This window comes from Falco biarmicus, chromosome W, assembly GCF_023638135.1.
Source record: "Falco biarmicus isolate bFalBia1 chromosome W, bFalBia1.pri, whole genome shotgun sequence".
NCBI lineage: Eukaryota > Metazoa > Chordata > Aves > Falconiformes > Falconidae > Falco > Falco biarmicus.
Window position 1 is genome coordinate 8277964 of NC_079310.1, and position 22922 is coordinate 8300885.

The 22922-nt window shown below is 41.4% G+C and overlaps 1 protein-coding gene across 3 annotated transcripts in view; it reads left to right on the plus strand.

The window, feature by feature from the left end:
• The window catches only part of LOC130142087 (sorting nexin-18-like), a 130555-nt gene that overhangs the window by 39687 nt on the left and 67946 nt on the right, over window positions 1-22922 (plus strand). For 2 of the 3 annotated variants that reach the window (XM_056323535.1, XM_056323534.1), the window contains one exon: window positions 12143-13726. The exons of the other annotated variant lie outside the window; for it this stretch is intronic. In XM_056323535.1, the coding sequence (XP_056179510.1) occupies window positions 12143-12396 (254 nt within the window). In that variant the 3' untranslated portion in view covers window positions 12397-13726. Of the gene's footprint in view, window positions 1-12142; window positions 13727-22922 lie in introns of those variants that run through there. 3 annotated transcript variants of the gene reach the window in all.

A 22922-nucleotide genomic window follows, 5' to 3' on the forward strand; every position in this document is an offset into this window, starting at 1 on the left:
GGGGGAATTGACTTCTATGTCCTCTCTACCTAAAAGATTAATTGGTCTTCTTAAATATGTTTGGTTTTTCTCTTTTCCTCTCCCTCCCCCATCTCTTCTTACTTTACCTTTCTAAAGGAGCAAGATTCATGCAGTCATGATTTGTTTCCCTTTCCTGTTACCTTTTGGAACCCGTTAGCCTGATATCATACAAATTCAATGATGGAGAGATGTTTCATAGCCGATAAAATCCCAGTGATTTTTTTTTTAAAACAGCTGGTAGCAGAGGAAGAGTATAATTGTTCCTCCCATGGGAAAGATTGTGTGCATTACTGCACACAAGAAAGTCTATCCAGACTGCCCATTTCATCCCAACAGGCTGGAGAAGTTTGATCACAGCTCACACACATAGATTTGACCAAAGGCATTGTCAGCTCTTATACTCTTACAGGTACTTGCTCACCACAAGGATTAAGGCCCTGTCTACTGGGAAAACCTTGTGGACAGCTACGGAGTAGCAGGACAGTGTAGATATTGAAGAAGTAAAAATTATTTTGTAGAAAGAGGAAGTAATTTTATTTCAAAGACTATGTAATACCTTTTCAGCTTGAAGCTTATGAAGAATCTAGATGGTGAGGTAGTTCTCGCAGCTGAGAGAACTCCAGGTTTTGCTAAAAGGACTTCTATCTAAACAGGGAAAACAAGAGTTGGTAGACTGAAAACAGACAGTAGTTCTCAGAGCTCTTCCAAGTCTTTGTAAGCACATTATTAAAAACAAACAAGCTAGCTGATTTTTTTATTTTGCAAGTCACCTCTGAAACAAACAAGGACATGTTTCAGCCTTTCCAGCATCTTTCCATGACTTCATTTGAACAGTTAAAATGCCAAGTTAATGTGTGCAGACTGTATAAACTCATCCAGCTGGTACCTTACTTATTTTAAATTGCCTTGTTCAAATAACACAGAATTTGAAATTCTAATTGAAAAAAATGAAATCACGTTTGGCTTAGCCCCCAAAACATTAGTTTTATCAGCAGACTAGAGCAAACAAATGGCAAATGCTTTCTACACAATCTTGTTTATATCTTTCATGAAGGCCATGAGAATTTAAATTAAAAATAATTTTTAAAAACACATCAGCTAGTGAAAAGCGTATTTTTGAGTGGATGTCTCATGAAATCGATAACAATAAATACATTTAAACAATCTGTTCAAGTCTTGTCAGTGATCTTATAGCAAAGCAAGGAGAAGAGATGGTTTCAGCCTTTGTTTTAGGTAGGTACACCTCACAGGTGGACAACTTCCATAATCATGATGAACTGAACTGCCCTCTTTATGCCTACATGCGATTCTTTCATAACAATATGAAAAGCAGATTCATGCTACATTGCATTTTTGTCTCGTGGTAAAAAGCAATTTGCTATTCTATTTTTTTCAGACTTACCATTTTGAATCTTTATATGCATGAATAGCTATGCCAGCTAACTGGCAGTATACTGAATAAAGATCTATTTTCTCAAATATGATAATGACACTGCATTTTCAAGTTGCTTGCAGTTTTATAGAAGTCCAAACTCAGAAGGGTAGGTAGATCCCTTCCTACTAAAAAGGCAAACAGTTCTCTTCTGCCTTTATAATACTATATTATTCTCTATGTATTATAATGCATACTATATTAATAATTTAAAAATATTTACATTTTAAAAATAATTAGTGTATAAATAACCATATATAATATATAGCATTTCTTATATATATGAATATAATGTTTTAATTGGTTACATTAATGATGGTGTACCTTGCATATTTTTTACTGCAACAAGGAGACTACTTCTTTTTGTCCTTACAGAGATACTGCAGCATTCAGATTTCTAAGAGAGAGCGTTTAAAGGACACTAGGGAAAAACTGGAGCAGTATCTGCATTTCATTTGGATTTTCACTCTTTTCATATGAATTTATGTAAAATGTCTATGCATGTTGTATTTGCTCATCTTAGGACAGTAGTGGAGCTAAGCAGATGATGATGGACAAGCAAAACACCTTAAATTTTACTCGCTCTCGGCTTCCCTTCAGCCTTACAGAGAACAATGTTCAAAAGCAGGTCTTTCATAGTACCCCAGTAAAGTAGAGGATGTATGAGTAGGTGGAACCTGCATTTATACTTCCTTCTCTTGATAATGGTATATGGATATCTCTATGCAGTCTTACCTGCCTTCTCCTGTCCATCCACATCCCATGAATCTCACGAAAATTTTGAAGAAGTCACTATAATGATGGTTACAGTCATTTTGGCCATGATTTATATTCGTCTTCTACAGATTCAGAGGAGACATTTCTGCTCATATGCCAGTTTTACTGAAGATCAATTTATATCAGACATGCACAGCATCATTTCTGATTTAGGTTGTTGTCTTGAAGTTGGAATTATGAACAGGGCATTTACAAAAGCTGTTAAGTATATAGCATCATTCTGACAGAAAAGTGCCTCTTCTTAACATCCTAAACAGGAGAAATTAGTGTTCAGAACCTATGATGATTACACTGACGTATGGAATTAAACTCTATAACTCAAAAGTTATAAAGTAGGTATGTTTATTGCACGCAGATGCACGGGGGATCGCTCCTCCACAAACATGCATGCCCGAAGTGACGAACCATCTCACATTTATACAGTAAAACAAATGAATATTCAATTAACGCCTATACATATTTGTTACCTAAACCTGCTTACTCTTGCTTCGTATGTTAATTAGCTTATCAGTCCTTTGCCTGGAATGTGGTGGTCTTGCAGGTTTGTAGGTGATTCATGTCCTTGTGACCATCTGATCTTCTCCAGCAAGAAGACTTAGCACTCCCTCCCTCTAGATAACACTGGAATGTCTCTCATCCTTTTCTCATCCTTTTTATAAATAGCCCCTTTGTTAGAGGAAGAAGGGTAGGCGTTTCCTCAAAGCTGTGTGGCTATGTGACCAGACACCACACCCATGACCAGTCACCATACCCACATTCCTTGAGCAGACCTATATAATCACAATCGATGTCCATTGTCCCTATTTCACACTATTTCTCCATATCAACACTGTAATAGACCAACTTAAACTCTGTAAAAACAGAGATTTATCTTAAAAGCCTGTTTGGTGCCACCTTTAGATGTAAGCTAGTAAGAAGTACTTAAAATTGCTGAAAGATTTTGTGGATAACTGGCTAGCTGAAAAAGTTCACATAGACATAGTCCAGCTGGCTGGACAAAAATGCACATCGCTCTCAGCTTATCTGAAGTAAAGCAAAAGTTACAAAATAACAGGAAGATTGCGGTGGGAAAAGAATGTTGCAGGTGAGAACAGATAACTACAGAAGAGAAACTAGGGGCGGGCTTGGTATTTAGGCAACTAACCAATAATGAGCTTAACTTTTGTAATATGTATGAGCTAATTATAACAAGGCATAAAAGATGACTGTAAGGTACAATAAACGAAGTCTGCTGATCACTCATACTGAGTGACTGTGTCTTCCCTCCGTCGCAACAAATGGTGCCCGAACAGGGACCCTAGAGAGGGCTGAACCTGCAAGCCACGGTTCGACGGAGATTCGGGTACCAGTCCTGAAAGCAGCGCAGGAGGCGGAAGGGCACAGTCCCGCGCCCGGGAGCACCTACAGAGGGTCCCGCCGGCCACGCGTCGCCGAAGTCTCGCAAAGGCTGCAACAGCGCTGACGAAGGTATGGAGAGACAAGCGACGTATGATTCGCTCAAATGCTTTTTAGAAAAGCGGAGCGTTCAGGACATAGATTGTAAAAAGGAATTACCCGGGTTATTAGCGTATGGGATAGCATTCGGGTCCCCCGCGGCAGCGGCGGCGCGCGGCCGGGCAGGCCCCTTCCCGGCCGCGGTTTCTCTCCAAGGCAGCACCCCCCCGCCTCCGATCGGCGCCATGGCGATGCAAGCGGCCAAGCGAGCTAACATCCGGCTGCCCCCAGAGGTCAATCGGATCCTCTATATTTGGAACCTGCCGTATAAAATCACAGATTTCGGTAACAGTTTTAGAGTGGTTGTTTTTGCCATTGCAACCCAGACATCGTATTTTACGTCGCCCTGAAGCATTAGCAGCCTTGGTGAGAAAAGGAAGGGACAGGATTGTTGAAATTGATGGGACTGAACTGGCAGATATCAGTATTCCAGTCCGTGGTGATGATTATGAGTGGCTCCTGAGACATTCAACAGCCATACAGGAAGCCTTGATGGGCTATACAGGTGTTGTACACAACAACCGGCCAAAAGGACCTCTCTGGAAGATGTTAGAACATTATCAGTGGATTGCGAGACCGTTATGCTCAAAAAGGCCAGTTGACAGGCCAACGGTGTTTACAGATGCAGGACGAAAGACGAAGAAGGCTGCTGTGTGTGTTTGGCAATCCCATAATCAGTGGCAGAAACAAGTGATCACCGGTGAACCACGGGACAACCTTCAAACCTTAGAACTGAAAGCAGTGTGTTGGGCATGGGGAAGCTGGAGCAATACACCTGTAAACATAGTATCAGACTCATTGTACGTAGTTGGTGTAGTACAGCGCATTGAAGATGCCTTGTTGAGAGAGACAAAGAACCAACATCTTGGTGAAATGTTTATACAACTGCGTAGTACTCTTCGACAGAGAAAACATGAGTTTTGTATTATGCATATTAGAAGTCATCAGTGGACCATTGGTTTGGGTGAAGGTAATGCTAGAACTGATGAAGCAGTCAGCTGTCTGGCAATAACTCCTCCAACAAGTAAGTCTGAAGAAGCTCGTAAGAGCCATGAGATGTTTCATCAGAATGCAAAGTCTTTACATCGACAGTATCAAATACCCATAGCAGATGCAAAGGGTATTGTCTGCTCCTGCCCTCAATGTAGTCATCATGGACCTGGTTTAGGGGTGGGCACTAATCCAAAAGGTCTGAAGGCACTTCAGGTTTGGCAAATGGATGTAACACATGTACCTGACTTTGGGAAGCTTAAGTATGTGCATGTCACAATTGACACCTATTCTCATTTTATATGGGCCACTGCACAAACCCGTGAAAAGGCATTACATGTGGAGAGACACTTAATGTCTTGTTTGGCTTTCGTGGGAGTACCCTTAGAAATAAAGACAGACAATGGTCCAGCGTATAGTAGTCAACGAGTCGCTAGGTTTATGACAACTTGGGGAATTAAACACCTTAAAGGGATTCCTCACTCCCCAACGGGGCAAGCAGTTGTTGAAAGGGCAAACCATACCCTGAAGGATTATCTTCAGAGACAGGGAGTATGGCAGGACATAGACGTAACTAAACGGTTGACTAAGGTGTTGTTTACCTTAAACTATCTCTCCCTTATGGAGGATAGAGAGGGACCACCTGTTGCTATACATCACCAAACAGCGCGAGGGAACCAAACAGCTGCAGTTCCTGGTTTGAATGTTCTGTATAAAAATATGGCTTCAGGCGTATGGGAAGGACCTAATCTGGTGTTATTTATTGGTAGAGGTTATTTTTGTATCTCCACAGATAAAGGACCTATATGGGTCCCTAGCAAGTTTGTGTGACCTGTATGTCAAGATCAGAAAACGGAAGAGAAGACTCAGAGCGAGCAGATGGAATGAACTGTCTATGTTGTAAGGGATGTAACCCGTGGGTATTGTGCCAATGTATGCTATGTGGGGTAAAACGGTTCTGTAAGCCAAAGCTTAAATGTAAGTGGTGTAAAGAGTGTATGTGTTTGATTAGTAACTGGGCATGAAGCAAGAGAAAGCATACGACTAGTGTAATACCATGCTGATTGGAGACAGCATACATCATCAGAATCTGTGAAAGCACAGATTTGTGGGGTGGAATGTGGGGAAAAAAAAAAAGGGGTGGAAATTGTAGGACTAAACATGTTTAAGTGGTGGACTTGGTTTACGGTCTTGATGAATTTTTTACCCATTGGCCAAAGTATTTTTGACATCTTGCCTAGAACAAACATATGGGTGACATGGGCAAATATCACAGGGGTAACAGACTTTTGTTTGAGTCTGCAACAAGCTGACAACCCCTTTAGAACTTGTTTAATTGGTATTCCCCTGCAAGAGAATGAAACAAATTTTGATGGTTTTTGGAATGTTAAAACAGTGGATCTGACTTCCAATCAGAATGGTACATGTATGAGTCCAAATGGACAATATGTTTGGCCTTCTATGCGTAATGCAGCATGGCAGAAGACGGTTATTGAGAATTTAAATCAGCCACATCATTTACCTTTGCAGGAGTTAGACCTATTGGCTAGCGTTGTACCTGTTGAATATGTTAATGTAACTGCAACTGGTATGGCAGACTGTACCCACATGTCATCACCACTTCAGCCCGTGAATGGCACTGGAGTAATTTGGTGTGGTGACCCGTGGCAGTTATGGCTAACACATCAAGGTGAATGGGGGTTTTATACAGGGTTTCAAAATCTAACCAGTTCACCTATTTGGGGTGAATTGAAAACTGGGGGTTTCCATGTAAATGTATCAGGGGGTTATCAGTTGCCACCGGGAGTCTTTCTGATATGTGGGGACAGAGCGTGGCCAGGAATAACTATGCATCCTGTCGGTGGGCCATGTTATTTAGGACGTTTGACTTTGTTTGCTCCACATATGAAAGACTTATTAAAAATGACTCCACAATCTCATAGAACACGGAGGGCACTGCGCACCTTTGATGAAACATGTAATGACCGAGTCGATCTACAGTCTGTAACAGCAAATGTCCTAGCCTCCATATTTATGCCGGGGGCAATGGCTGCATTAAATGCTAAGAATATACGAAGGTTAGCGGGCTGGGGAGAGAAACAATTTAATCTTACATCGCAGATTTTAAGTTCGTTATTGCTTGATGTAGATAGTGTTAGGCATGCTACATTACAAAATAGAGCTGCAATAGATTTTTTGTTATTAGCACATGGACACGGTTGTGAGGATTTTGAAGGGATGTTGTATGAACCTTTCCGATCATTCCATATCTATGCACAAGAAGTTGTCACAACTGCAGGGAAACATGAAGCATATTCTTGCTGATGATAATCCCTTCGATGAATGGTTGAGAGGATTGGGGATAACAGGTTGGTTAAAGACGTTATTGATGGAAGGAATACACTTTGTTATAATCATTATTGTAATGCTTTTAGTTTTTAGCTGTGCTTTTTCTTGTTTAAAGAGAGCAGTTTTTAACATAACCAGTCAGGCCTGGCTTGTGCAAAAGAAAAAAGGGGGAATTGTAGAAGAATGGCTGCAGAAGTGTGGCCATAGAATCCCTAAGATCTGCACAATCCAGGCCTGGAATTAGAATAGGCCTGGAATTAGAATTGTGCTGAAGTTGTTGTGCTGAAGTTAACAAGGAAGTGGCCTTGATCTATTCTTGAATCCTGAGACCAAGTAACTTTGTTGTACTAACAGGCCGTGGCTGTAACAAGCTGCAGCTGTTAAGGAAGACAGGTGCAAGGCCAAGGGAGATAGGGAGCGGAATGGGAATAAAGGGAGTAGCAAACCGCAAGGCTAAAACATAGCTAACGCAAATAGCTGCATGGATAGAATGCTTGTTCTAATCATGATAATTAGCTGTGTGAGAGCAGCGCGCGCTTAGGGAATAATAACCAATTATATTTTTGCTTTGGGAACATGCTTGTGTATCGAGTCTATATAAGAAGTGTTAGAAGCTAATAAAGGTGAGCAAGATGCATAACTCATATTGAGTAATTTCTTGACCCGGCGAACCCTTCTCCCAACACCTGATAGCCCAATCTCAGCACGCACCCGTAGCCAACCCAAGACCCAAAAGCCAGTAATCCAGGCCCCCTTGAACCAAGTGGCTGGGCCAGTGATTCAAGCCCCATTGAGGCAGGCAGTTGGGCTAGACGGAAGAACAATGTTAATCCAGGTACCCTTTAACAGCTTTGATCTGGAAAACTGGAGAAAGGTGGCAGAGGAATATTGTGCTGACCCCATGAACGTTACAGAATATTATCGCTTCCTGATACGAGAGCATAATCCAGATTGGAATGATATCCAAGTGCTGCTGGAAGCATTGACAGAATCAGAAAGGCAATTGGTGATCTAAGTGGCTGGAGATTTGGCTGAAGAACATTATAAAGCCATAGGAGAGGATAGCAAAGATTATTTTCCTCTCCAAGACCCAAAATGGGATGTGAACAGGTCAGCACACGTGGATAGATTACAAGCATATCAGGATTGGATTGCAAAAGGATTGGAAAAGGCAATTCCAAAGACTATAAATTGGTCTGCCCTATATGCAATTAGACAAGGCCCCTCTGAGTCACCCTCCGAGTTCTTGGACCGGCTGTGTGGTGTAATGTGTTGTAATACTCCTTTAGATCCTGGTGATGAGGTAGGAACCCAACAATTGGTGTCCTTGTTCCTCGGCCAGTCTGCTGGAGACATACAACAGAAATTACAGAAATTGAGACCAACTGAGAGCCGAAACCTGGAGGTCTTGTTAGATGAGGCATGGAGAGTTTATAGTAATAGGGAAGATGGAATTAGGAAAGTAGAAGGGGGTCAAAGGATAGTGGCAACAGTACAAGAAGAGGAAGATTGGGACACGAGAGATAGGCAAAAGCCCCAAAGGGGAGGGAAATTAGGAAGGGACCAATGTGCATGGTGTAAACAGAAGGGTCATTGGAAAAACGATTGTCTGGAAAGGAAAAAAAGGAGTAAGACGGGACCAAGGATACAAGCATATTCGAAGGAAGACTGACAGAGACCTGGGGAATCTACCCTAGTGGATCCACTGGTTATAATGAAGCTAGGGAAACAGCAACAAAAGGTGGAATTCCTAGTGGATACAGAAGCCACCTACTCTGTTTTAAATAAAGAATTAGCACCAACTGGAAAAGATTATATAGTGGCTAAAGGTGCTACTGGCCAGAGTGAAAAGGCATTCTTTAGTAAGCCTTTAAAACACAAATTGGCAAACAAGTGGTTATACATAAATTTTTGTATATGCCCAATTCACCCAAGGCTCTCTTGGGAAGAGATTTGTTAGATCAATTGGAAGCAGAAATTCAACCAGCCTGTTCTCTTTTTTTTTACGAACCTCTTATGAGGGATGGACCACTTGGTTACGTAAAAGAACAACTTTACTTTATAACCTCACAGGCTGTAGAGTCGTGATTCTGCACGTCACACAAGCCATGGAACTCAGCTCAAACCTAGCTCATCACTATCTCATGTAATTAAACAACATATGGGAAGCTGGAGTACTGCTGGGAAATGGTGAGTTTTGAATGTAGAATGAGATACCATGAGGAAGATAAAGAGCAAGTCAGTCCTATGACTATGGTCCTTATATTATGGTCAAACTTGTTGTTTGCAGCACTCAGACTGGAAATGGAGCCTTTCCTCACTGGCTGTCCTTTCTTTTACACATACTGGGTTTTTTTCCTTTGTTATTCTGTATTTTACTTCTTTGGGTACATACTAGCAGCACTGCCAAATGCAACATGCTCATAATAGCAATTTCCAAGCATCTGGGGATGAATCTTAAAACCAAAACTACATTCTTACATTTATTCCTCTAAAACAGAGGTGTAGGGTTAAGCTACTGAAACTCACATGATCAAGTAAAAAACTACATTTCTGCTGAAGAGGTGAGGAATGGTTTGTACTTAAATGTAATTATTGCTTAAATTCCTTTTCCAGGATTTTGTTTGTTTAAACTATCTTTGATTAATTTAATTAAAACAGAAAAAGTAATTTCTTGACTCCGGCGGACCCCTCTCCCAACATGATAACAGGAAATATTTTAAGTATTTGCTATTAAAAACACACACACCCCCAGTTAAGAAGTTGTTGTTAGAAGTTGAATGGAGGAAAATCATGCATGCTTCTCTGCATTTAGGAATTCCAGATTTTATTTATAATGCAAGACACAACTCCCATTACATTTCAAAAATGCGACAAACTCTTTTTCCCCAAGTCTACCAATCATCTGCTGTTTTAACTTGCCTGTAGTAAGAGCATACCTTGACCCTCCATTTTACCTGACTGCCTGGTGAGGGGTTGGAGATGGGCAGAGAATGAGCCACAGCAGGCAGGGGGACATGAGAAGTGGGAATGAAATTCAGTGAGCAGCAGCCATGCTGCTCAGTTCGCTCCCAACTCAGTGCTCATAGAGCAAACCCAGGCATGGCCATGCACAAAGTCATGTTCCAAATCTGAGTTGCAGAGATGTGTCAGGGTGCTGGGGGAAGGCATATTCAACATTAAGCAGGCACAGGAAGAATAGGATGGAAAATAATATTACTGCTGATGAACTGCATTTTTACTGTTTAATGGTGTTTACTACATGTGTGAATTCAGGCTGACAAGAAAAGAAACCTGCTTCCCCAGCATACAGAATGAAGGTTATCCTCCTGAAAGATCTAGGCAGAGAGGTTTCTCTGTTAGCTTATTGTCACTCTAGGGAGTATAGAAAAGCATTTCTTCAAGGCAATGTATAAGGAGTCCTGTCAGTGAACTGTAGTCATTTGTATGGTGTATTGGGTTTGTGTAGCAAGGTTTTGGTAGTGGGAGGGGCTACAGGGGTGGCTTCTGTGAGAATCTGCTAGAAGCTTCCCCTACGTCCAATAGAGCCAATGCCAGATGGCTCCAAGACAGACCCACCACTGGCCAAAGCTGAGTCAATCAGCAACAGTAGTAGTGCCTCTGTGGTAACATATTTAAGAAGGGGTAAAAAAATCACCCTGCTGTGCAACAGCAACTGGAGCTGGAGAGAGGAGTGAGAATGTGAGCGACAACTCTGCAGACACCAAGGTCAGTGAAGAAGGAGGGGGAGGGGGGGAGGAAGTGCTCCAGGTGCCAGAACAGAGATTCCCCTGCAGCCTGTGGTGAAGATCATGGTGAGGCAGGCTGTCCCCCTTCAGCCCATGGAGGTCCACGGTGGAGCAGATATCCACCTGCAGCCTGTGGAGGACCCCACACTGGGGCAGGTGGATGCAGCTGAAGGAGACTGTGACCCTGTGGAGAGAGAAGCCCATGCTGAAGCCAGGTCACAAGTTTACTGGCAGGATTTGTGACCCCGCAGGGGATCCATGCTGGAACAGCCCATTCCTGAAGGACTGTACCCTGTGGAAAGGACACATGGAAAGGGCCCACACTGGAGCAGTTCATGAAGAACGGCAGCCCATGGGAAGGACCCACTTTGGAGAAGTTTGTGGAGGACTGTCTCCTGTGGGAGAGGGTCCCCATGCTGGAGCAGAGGTAGAGTGTGAAGAGGAAGGAGCAGCAGAGCCAACATGTTATGAACTGACTGCAAGCCCCGTTCCCCGTCCCTCTGTGCTGCTTGGGAGGAGGAGATAGAGAAATTGGGAGTGAAGTTGAGCCCAGGAAGATGGGAGGGGTGGACAGGAAGGTGTTTTTAAGTTTTGGGTTTAGTTCTCATCCTACTCTGATTTTGATTGGCCATAAATTAAATTAATTTCCCTGAGTTGAGTCTGGTTTGCCCACCATGGTAACTGCTGAGTGATCCCTCCCTGTCCTTATCTCAACCCATGAGTCTTTTGTTATATTTTCTCCCCTGTCCTGCTGAGGAGGGGAGTGATAGAGTGGCTTGGTGGGCACCTGGCATCCAGACAAGGTCAACCCTCCATATGTTGTGTAATATGAAAGGAAAGAGTTTGTTAAGACATTACAAATATTGGAAGGGTTAAGCAACTTAAGTGTAATCATAAAGGTTGTGAAAAATGCCGTATCACTAACTGAATGAGGCTATTTTTCTGGTCTTTATGTAGGCTTAAATTGATCTGACTAGTTTTCTAGTGCTTTCTTTTTTTTCCACTGCTGGTATATTTAGCAGATATTCTCTGAAGGACAACATCTGATTTTTAAGATTGTGAAATAGGCATGTTTTACTAACTTTTGCAAGATAGAGCCTTAAAAAAATTATATTTTTAAACAAGATTCACTGTTCTGTGACTGTGATCTGAAAAATCTTTTTTATTTTATTCCTTTTCATTCATATATATATGCACACACATATAAATACATTTAGAATGAGCCTTCTATGAATCCTTGTTGTTATTAAAAAACTTGTTAAAGTACAGTAGTTGAGTCTACATTGTCCTCACAGTTCAACTATTTTTTTTTGTTTTGTTCTTTACACAGGAGCCCTTACCAAAGTAAAGGAGAGTAAGCGACATGTGGAAGAGGGGAAGATGGAGCTCCAAAAAGCTGAGGGCATTCAAGAACGCTGTAACATTATTTCATTTGCGACCCTAGCAGAAATTAATCATTTCCACAAAATTTGTGTGAGGGACTTTAAATCACAGATGCAGCATTTCTTGCAACAGCAAATACTCTTTTTTCAAAAAGTGACACAAAAGCTAGAAGAAGCTCTTTATAAGTATGACAGCGTTTAATCTCTGAACTTTTGATCTGTGGACATTCCTCATTATGAATGTGACTCAAGCAGCAGAGCAAACATTGCTGCTGCTGAAGAACTGTTGCCAGTGGTAGACAGTGGTACAAGGATGGTTTTGTGTTTACCTGGAATCCTGTTTTAATCTCCATTTATGTACAAAGGAAACAGTTATAGGGCTATGTAGTAGAAACAGTACCATGCATTGTAACTAAGTTCTATTGTGTATGCCTACACTACCATTGTAAGTTATTTGAAATAATGAGTATACTATTTGCCTTATTGCTTTTTGAAATATGGTATTTTAGTGCATACTTTGTAGACCTCAAAACCTTTTTGATCTTTAAGGAAGTTGGTTAGATAAAAGCCTGCTTCAGATGCCTTTTTACTTTCCTGGATTTGGATTTCCTAAATTCAATTGATTCTCTGTTTACAGACTCCTAGTAGAGCAGTCATGTGATTCTGTGCCTTTAGACTATTTTTCCTTTTCTAGTAAGTCACATTTTCATGACTGAATAAATGAAGGGTTGATGCCTATAACAGAAACTGATTATCAAACCTCATATTGACTGGAAAAAAATCAACTGCCACAGTTTGCACAGCAAGTGCAGTCTTACAACAAATGTTGTCTCAAAATGGAAAACTTAAATCTATTCACACTTGCCCTGAAAATGGAGACTACTTGTTACATGTACTAGGATGTTAAGCACATGTACAAAAATGCACCACTATATCCCCTTTCCGAAATTAATATTACAGCAAGGGGGGTAGGGGGTGGTTTAGTATAAAACACTACTGTGAGTGAAAATTGGAAGAGCTATCCAAATAAAAAATTATGTTTATCAAGGGGATATGAATGCAAGCTGTGTAGCTAGAACATTTTTTAAGTTTTAAATGAACTGTTCATTGTTCATTGCTGAATCAGTTTATTTTCAGATTACATCTACATTGCCAGTTCTCTGAGTTGAGACTCCACTGTGATTCATTAGTTTACTAAGTTACAAATTTTCAGGGATCTTCAGTAATATAAATGATCTGAAATGTCATGGCTGAACTGACTTAGAAAACAGGTTGCATTTTTATGTTTATAACACTCAAGAATTAACAGTTGTCTTAATTTTTGTATAAATATTTTTGACAAGCAGGATGTATTTATATATACATGTAAACACTATCTTTTAAAGAGTTTTCTGGCTTATTTCCCTTGAATGATGTCTGAAGTCTGTGTTTATAACCCATTCATTTCCTTCTTTATAGGTCAGTATGAAAGAGTTTTTATTTATCCTACCGTTTTTCTCCTAAACAAGAATAATAAAAAAAACATCCAAGGAAGTAAAATGTTTACTTTTTCTGTTTTAATTAAATTAATCAAAGATAGTTTAAACAAACAAAATCCTGGAAAAGGAATTTAAGCAATAATTACATTTAAGTACAAACCATTCCTCACCTCTTCAGCAGAAATGTAGTTTTTTACTTGATCATGTGAGTTTCAGTAGCTTAACCCTACACCTCTGTTTTAGAGGAATAAATGTAAGAATGTAGTTTTGGTTTTAAGATTCATCCCCAGATGCTTGGAAATTGCTATTATGAGCATGTTGCATTTGGCAGTGCTGCTAGTATGTACCCAAAGAAGTAAAATACAGAATAACAAAGGAAAAAAACCCAGTATGTGTAAAAGAAAGGACAGCCAGTGAGGAAAGGCTCCATTTCCAGTCTGAGTGCTGCAAACAACAAGTTTGACCATAATATAAGGACCATAGTCATAGGACTGACTTGCTCTTTATCTTCCTCATGGTATCTCATTCTACATTCAAAACTCACCATTTCCCAGCAGTACTCCAGCTTCCCATATGTTGTTTAATTACATGAGATAGTGATGAGCTAGGTTTGAGCTGAGTTCCATGGCTTGTGTGACGTGCAGAATCACGACTCTACAGCCTGTGAGGTTATAAAGTAAAGTTGTTCTTTTACGTAACCAAGTGGTCCATCCCTCATAAGAGGTTCGTAAAAAAAAAGAGAACAGGCTGGTTGAATTTCTGCTTCCAATTGATCTAACAAATCTCTTCCCAAGAGAGCCTTGGGTGAATTGGGCATATACAAAAATTTATGTATAACCACTTGTTTGCCAATTTGTGTTTTAAAGGCTTACTAAAGAATGCCTTTTCACTCTGGCCAGTAGCACCTTTAGCCACTATATAATCTTTTCCAGTTGGTGCTAATTCTTTATTTAAAACAGAGTAGGTGGCTTCTGTATCCACTAGGAATTCCACCTTTTGTTGCTGTTTCCCTAGCTTCATTATAACCAGTGGATCCACTAGGGTAGATTCCCCAGGTCTCTGTCAGTCTTCCTTCGAATATGCTTGTATCCTTGGTCCCGTCTTACTCCTTTTTTTCCTTTCCAGACAATCGTTTTTCCAATGACCCTTCTGTTTACACCATGCACATTGGTCCCTTCCTAATTTCCCTCCCCTTTGGGGCTTTTGCCTATCTCTCGTGTCCCAATCTTCCTCTTCTTGTACTGTTGCCACTATCCTTTGACCCCCTTCTACTTTCCTAATTCCATCTTCCCTATTACTATAAACTCTCCATGCCTCATCTAACAAGACCTCCAGGTTTCGGCTCTCAGTTGGTCTCAATTTCTGTAATTTCTGTTGTATGTCTCCAGCAGACTGGCCGAGGAACAAGGACACCAATTGTTGGGTTCCTACCTCATCACCAGGATCTAAAGGAGTATTACAACACATTACACCACACAGCCGGTCCAAGAACTCGGAGGGTGACTCAGAGGGGCCTTGTCTAATTGCATATAGGGCAGACCAATTTATAGTCTTTGGAATTGCCTTTTCCAATCCTTTTGCAATCCAATCCTGATATGCTTGTAATCTATCCACGTGTGCTGACCTGTTCACATCCCATTTTGGGTCTTGGAGAGGAAAATAATCTTTGCTATCCTCTCCTATGGCTTTATAATGTTCTTCAGCCAAATCTCCAGCCACTTAGATCACCAATTGCCTTTCTGATTCTGTCAATGCTTCCAGCAGCACTTGGATATCATTCCAATCTGGATTATGCTCTCGTATCAGGAAGCGATAATATTCTGTAACGTTCATGGGGTCAGCACAATATTCCTCTGCCACCTTTCTCCAGTTTTCCAGATCAAAGCTGTTAAAGGGTACCTGGATTAACATTGTTCTTCCGTCTAGCCCAACTGCCTGCCTCAATGGGGCTTGAATCACTGGCCCAGCCACTTGGTTCAAGGGGGCCTGGATTACTGGCTTTTGGGTCTTGGGTTGGCTACGGGTGCGTGCTGAGATTGGGCTATCAGGTGTTGGGAGAAGGGTTCGCCGGGTCAAGAAATTACTCAATATGAGTTATGCATCTTGCTCACCTTTATTAGCTTCTAACACTTCTTATATAGACTCGATACACAAGCATGTTCCCAAAGCAAAAATATAATTGGTTATTATTCCCTAAGCGCGCGCTGCTCTCACACAGCTAATTATCATGATTAGAACAAGCATTCTATCCATGCAGCTATTTGCGTTAGCTATGTTTTAGCCTTGCGGTTTGCTACTCCCTTTATTCCCATTCCGCTCCCTATCTCCCTTGGCCTTGCACCTGTCTTCCTTAACAGCTGCAGCTTGTTACAGCCACGGCCTGTTAGTACAACAAAGTTACTTGGTCTCAGGATTCAAGAATAGATCAAGGCCACTTCCTTGTTAACTTCAGCACAACAACTTCAGCACAATTCTAATTCCAGGCCTATTCTAATTCCAGGCCTGGATTGTGCAGATCTTAGGGATTCTATGGCCACACTTCTGCAGCCATTCTTCTACAATTCCCCCTTTTTTCTTTTGCACAAGCCAGGCCTGACTGGTTATGTTAAAAACTGCTCTCTTTAAACAAGAAAAAGCACAGCTAAAAACTAAAAGCATTACAATAATGATTATAACAAAGTGTATTCCTTCCATCAATAACGTCTTTAACCAACCTGTTATCCCCAATCCTCTCAACCATTCATCGAAGGGATTATCATCAGCAAGAATATGCTTCATGTTTCCCTGCAGTTGTGACAACTTCTTGTGCATAGATATGGAATGATCGGAAAGGTTCATACAACATCCCTTCAAAATCCTCACAACCGTGTCCATGTGCTAATAACAAAAAATCTATTGCAGCTCTATTTTGTAATGTAGCATGCCTAACACTATCTACATCAAGCAATAACGAACTTAAAATCTGCGATGTAAGATTAAATTGTTTCTCTCCCCAGCCCGCTAACCTTCGTATATTCTTAGCATTTAATGCAGCCATTGCCCCCGGCATAAATATGGAGGCTAGGACATTTGCTGTTACAGACTGTAGATCGACTCGGTCATTACATGTTTCATCAAAGGTGCGCAGTGCCCTCCGTGTTCTATGAGATTGTGGAGTCATTTTTAATAAGTCTTTCATATGTGGAGCAAACAAAGTCAAACGTCCTAAATAACATGGCCCACCGACAGGATGCATAGTTATTCCTGGCCACGCTCTGTCCCCACATATCAGAAAGACTCCCGGTGGCAACTGATAACCCCCTGATACATTTACATGGAAACCCCCAGTTTTCAATTCACCCCAAATAGGTGAACTGGTTAGATTTTGAAACCCTGTATAAAACCCCCATTCACCTTGATGTGTTAGCCATAACTGCCACGGGTCACCACACCAAATTACTCCAGTGCCATTCACGGGCTGAAGTGGTGATGACATGTGGGTACAGTCTGCCATACCAGTTGCAGTTACATTAACATATTCAACAGGTACAACGCTAGCCAATAGGTCTAACTCCTGCAAAGGTAAATGATGTGGCTGATTTAAATTCTCAATAACCGTCTTCTGCCATGCTGCATTACGCATAGAAGGCCAAACATATTGTCCATTTGGACTCATACATGTACCATTCTGATTGGAAGTCAGATCCACTGTTTTAACATTCCAAAAACCATCAAAATTTGTTTCATTCTCTTGCAGGGGAATACCAATTAAACAAGTTCTAAAGGGGTTGTCAGCTTGTTGCAGACTCAAACAAAAGTCTGTTACCCCTGTGATATTTGCCCATGTCACCCATATGTTTGTTCTAGGCAAGATGTCAAAAATACTTTGGCCAATGGGTAAAAAATTCATCAAGACCGTAAACCAAGTCCACCACTTAAACATGTTTAGTCCTACAATTTCCACCCCTTTTTTTTTTTCCCCACATTCCACCCCACAAATCTGTGCTTTCACAGATTCTGATGATGTATGCTGTCTCCAATCAGCATGGTATTACACTAGTCGTATGCTTTCTCTTGCTTCATGCCCAGTTACTAATCAAACACATACACTCTTTACACCACTTACATTTAAGCTTTGGCTTACAGAACCGTTTTACCCCACATAGCATACATTGGCACAATACCCACGGGTTACATCCCTTACAACATAGACAGTTCATTCCATCTGCTCGCTCTGAGTCTTCTCTTCCGTTTTCTGATCTTGACATACAGGTCACACAAACTTGCTAGGGACCCATATAGGTCCTTTATCTGTGGAGATACAAAAATAACCTCTACCAATAAATAACACCAGATTAGGTCCTTCCCATACGCCTGAAGCCATATTTTTATACAGAACATTCAAACCAGGAACTGCAGCTGTTTGGTTCCCTCGCGCTGTTTGGTGATGTATAGCAACAGGTGGTCCCTCTCTATCCTCCATAAGGGAGAGATAGTTTAAGGTAAACAACACCTTAGTCAACCGTTTAGTTACGTCTATGTCCTGCCATACTCCCTGTCTCTGAAGATAATCCTTCAGGGTATGGTTTGCCCTTTCAACAACTGCTTGCCCCGTTGGGGAGTGAGGAATCCCTTTAAGGTGTTTAATTCCCCAAGTTGTCATAAACCTAGCGACTCGTTGACTACTATACGCTGGACCATTGTCTGTCTTTATTTCTAAGGGTACTCCCACGAAAGCCAAACAAGACATTAAGTGTCTCTCCACATGTAATGCCTTTTCACGGGTTTGTGCAGTGGCCCATATAAAATGAGAATAGGTGTCAATTGTGACATGCACATACTTAAGCTTCCCAAAGTCAGGTACATGTGTTACATCCATTTGCCAAACCTGAAGTGCCTTCAGACCTTTTGGATTAGTGCCCACCCCTAAACCAGGTCCATGATGACTACATTGAGGGCAGGAGCAGACAATACCCTTTGCATCTGCTATGGGTATTTGATACTGTCGATGTAAAGACTTTGCATTCTGATGAAACATCTCATGGCTCTTACGAGCTTCTTCAGACTTACTTGTTGGAGGAGTTATTGCCAGACAGCTGACTGCTTCATCAGTTCTAGCATTACCTTCACCCAAACCAATGGTCCACTGATGACTTCTAATATGCATAATACAAAACTCATGTTTTCTCTGTCGAAGAGTACTACGCAGTTGTATAAACATTTCACCAAGATGTTGGTTCTTTGTCTCTCTCAACAAGGCATCTTCAATGCGCTGTACTACACCAACTACGTACAATGAGTCTGATACTATGTTTACAGGTGTATTGCTCCAGCTTCCCCATGCCCAACACACTGCTTTCAGTTCTAAGGTTTGAAGGTTGTCCCGTGGTTCACCGGTGATCACTTGTTTCTGCCACTGATTATGGGATTGCCAAACACACACAGCAGCCTTCTTCGTCTTTCGTCCTGCATCTGTAAACACCGTTGGCCTGTCAACTGGCCTTTTTGAGCATAACGGTCTCGCAATCCACTGATAATGTTCTAACATCTTCCAGAGAGGTCCTTTTGGCCGGTTGTTGTGTACAACACCTGTATAGCCCATCAAGGCTTCCTGTATGGCTGTTGAATGTCTCAGGAGCCACTCATAATCATCACCACGGACTGGAATACTGATATCTGCCAGTTCAGTCCCATCAATTTCAACAATCCTGTCCCTTCCTTTTCTCACCAAGGCTGCTAATGCTTCAGGGCGACATAAAATACGATGTCTGGGTTGCAATGGCAAAAACAACCACTCTAAAACTGTTACCGAAATCTGTGATTTTATACGGCAGGTTCCAAATATAGAGGATCCGATTGACCTCTGGGGGCAGCCGGATGTTAGCTCGCTTGGCCGCTTGCATCGCCATGGCGCCGATCGGAGGCGGGGGGGTGCTGCCTTGGAGAGAAACCGCGGCCGGGAAGGGGCCTGCCCGGCCGCGCGCCGCCGCTGCCGCGGGGGACCCGAATGCTATCCCATACGCTAATAACCCGGGTAATTCCTTTTTACAATCTATGTCCTGAACGCTCCGCTTTTCTGACGTGCGGAATTAGACTCTATAACTCGAAAGTTATAAAGTAGGTATGTTTATTGCGCGCAGATGCACGGGGGATCGCTCCTCCACAAGCGTGCATACCCGAAGTGACGAACCATCTCACATTTATACAATGAACAAATGAATATTCAACTAACGCCTATACATATTTGTTACCTAAACCCCGCTTCGTATGTTAATTAGCTTATCAGTCCGTTTCCTGGAATGTGGTGGTCTTGCAGGTTTGTAGGTGATTCATGTTCTTGTGACCATCCGATCTTCTTCAGGTGATTCATGTCCTTGTGACCACCCGATCTTCTTCAGGTGATTGTGACCACCCAATCTTTTCCAGCAAGGAGACTTAGCACTCCCTCCCTCTAGATAGCATTTGAATGTCTCTCATCTTTTCTTATTCTCTTTTAAATAGCCCCTTTGTTAGAGGAAGAAGGGCAGGCGTCTCCCCTTTGTTAGAGGAAGAGGGGCAGGCGTCTCCCCGTCTCCCCGTCTCCCCGTCTCCCCTTTGTTAGAGGAAGAGGGGCAGGCGTCTCCTCAAAACTGTGGTTGTCACCGCACCCATGACTAGTCACCATACCCACATTCCTTAAGCAGACACATACAATCACAATCCATGTCCATTATCCCCATTTCACATTATTTCTCCATATCATTTCTAAAAAGCATTTGAGCGAATCATACGTCGCTTGTCTCTCCATACCTTCGTCAGCGCTGTTGCAGCCTTTGCGAGACTTCGGCGACGCGTGGCCGGCGGGACCCTCTGTAGGTGCTCCCGGGCGCGGGACTGTGCCCTTCCGCCTCCTGCGCTGCTTTCAGGACTGGTACCCGAATCTCCGTCGAACCGTGGCTTGCAGGTTCAGCCCTCTCTAGGGTCCCTGTTCGGGCACCATTTGTTGCGACGGAGGGAAGACACAGTCACTCAGTATGAGTGATCAGCAGACTTCGTTTATTGTACCTTACAGTCATCTTTTATGCCTTGTTATAATTAGCTCATACATATTACAAAAGTTAAGCTCATTATTGGTTAGTTGCCTAAATACCAAGCCCGCCCCTAGTTTCTCTTCTGTAGTTATCTGTTCTCACCTGCAACATTCTTTTCCCACCGCAATCTTCCTGTTATTTTGTAACTTTTGCTTTACTTCAGATAAGCTGAGAGCGATGTGCATTTTTGTCCAGCCAGCTGGACTATGTCTATGTGAACTTTTTCAGCTAGCCAGTTATCCACAAAATCTTTCAGCAATTTTAAGTACTTCTTACTAGCTTACATCTAAAGGTGGCACCAAACAGGCTTTTAAGATAAATCTCTGTTTTTACAGAGTTTAAGTTGGTCTATTACAGTGTTGATATGGAGAAATAGTGTGAAATAGGGACAATGGACATCGATTGTGATTATATAGGTCTGCTCAAGGAATGTGGGTATGGTGACTGGTCATGGGTGTGGTGTCTGGTCACATAGCCACACAGCTTTGAGGAAACGCCTACCCTTCTTCCTCTAACAAAGGGGCTATTTATAAAAAGGATGAGAAAAGGATGAGAGACATTCCAGTGTTATCTAGAGGGAGGGAGTGCTAAGTCTTCTTGCTGGAGAAGATCAGATGGTCACAAGGACATGAATCACCTACAAACCTGCAAGACCACCACATTCCAGGCAAAGGACTGATAAGCTAATTAACATACGAAGCAAGAGTAAGCAGGTTTAGGTAACAAATATGTATAGGCGTTAATTGAATATTCATTTGTTTTACTGTATAAATGTGAGATGGTTCGTCACTTCGGGCATGCATGTTTGTGGAGGAGCGATCCCCCGTGCATCTGCGTGCAATAAACATACCTACTTTATAACTTTTGAGTTATAGAGTTTAATTCCATACGTCAGTGTAATCATCATAGGTTCTGAACACTAATTTCTCCTGTTTAGGATGTTAAGAAGAGGCACTTTTCTGTCAGAATGATGCTATATACTTAACAGCTTTTGTAAATGCCCTGTTCATAATTCCAACTTCAAGACAACAACCTAAATCAGAAATGATGCTGTGCATGTCTGATATAAATTGATCTTCAGTAAAACTGGCATATGAGCAGAAATGTCTCCTCTGAATCTGTAGAAGACGAATATAAATCATGGCCAAAATGACTGTAACCATCATTATAGTGACTTCTTCAAAATTTTCGTGAGATTCATGGGATGTGGATGGACAGGAGAAGGCAGGTAAGACTGCATAGAGATATCCATATACCATTATCAAGAGAAGGAAGTATAAATGCAGGTTCCACCTACTCATACATCCTCTACTTTACTGGGGTACTATGAAAGACCTGCTTTTGAACATTGTTCTCTGTAAGGCTGAAGGGAAGCCGAGAGCGAGTAAAATTTAAGGTGTTTTGCTTGTCCATCATCATCTGCTTAGCTCCACTACTGTCCTAAGATGAGCAAATACAACATGCATAGACATTTTACATAAATTCATATGAAAAGAGTGAAAATCCAAATGAAATGCAGATACTGCTCCAGTTTTTCCCTAGTGTCCTTTAAACGCTCTCTCTTAGAAATCTGAATGCTGCAGTATCTCTGTAAGGACAAAAAGAAGTAGTCTCCTTGTTGCAGTAAAAAATATGCAAGGTACACCATCATTAATGTAACCAATTAAAACATTATATTCATATATATAAGAAATGCTATATATTATATATGGTTATTTATACACTAATTATTTTTAAAATGTAAATATTTTTAAATTATTAATATAGTATGCATTATAATACATAGAGAATAATATAGTATTATAAAGGCAGAAGAGAACTGTTTGCCTTTTTAGTAGGAAGGGATCTACCTACCCTTCTGAGTTTGGACTTCTATAAAACTGCAAGCAACTTGAAAATGCAGTGTCATTATCATATTTGAGAAAATAGATCTTTATTCAGTATACTGCCAGTTAGCTGGCATAGCTATTCATGCATATAAAGATTCAAAATGGTAAGTCTGAAAAAAATAGAATAGCAAATTGCTTTTTACCACGAGACAAAAATGCAATGTAGCATGAATCTGCTTTTCATATTGTTATGAAAGAATCGCATGTAGGCATAAAGAGGGCAGTTCAGTTCATCATGATTATGGAAGTTGTCCACCTGTGAGGTGTACCTACCTAAAACAAAGGCTGAAACCATCTCTTCTCCTTGCTTTG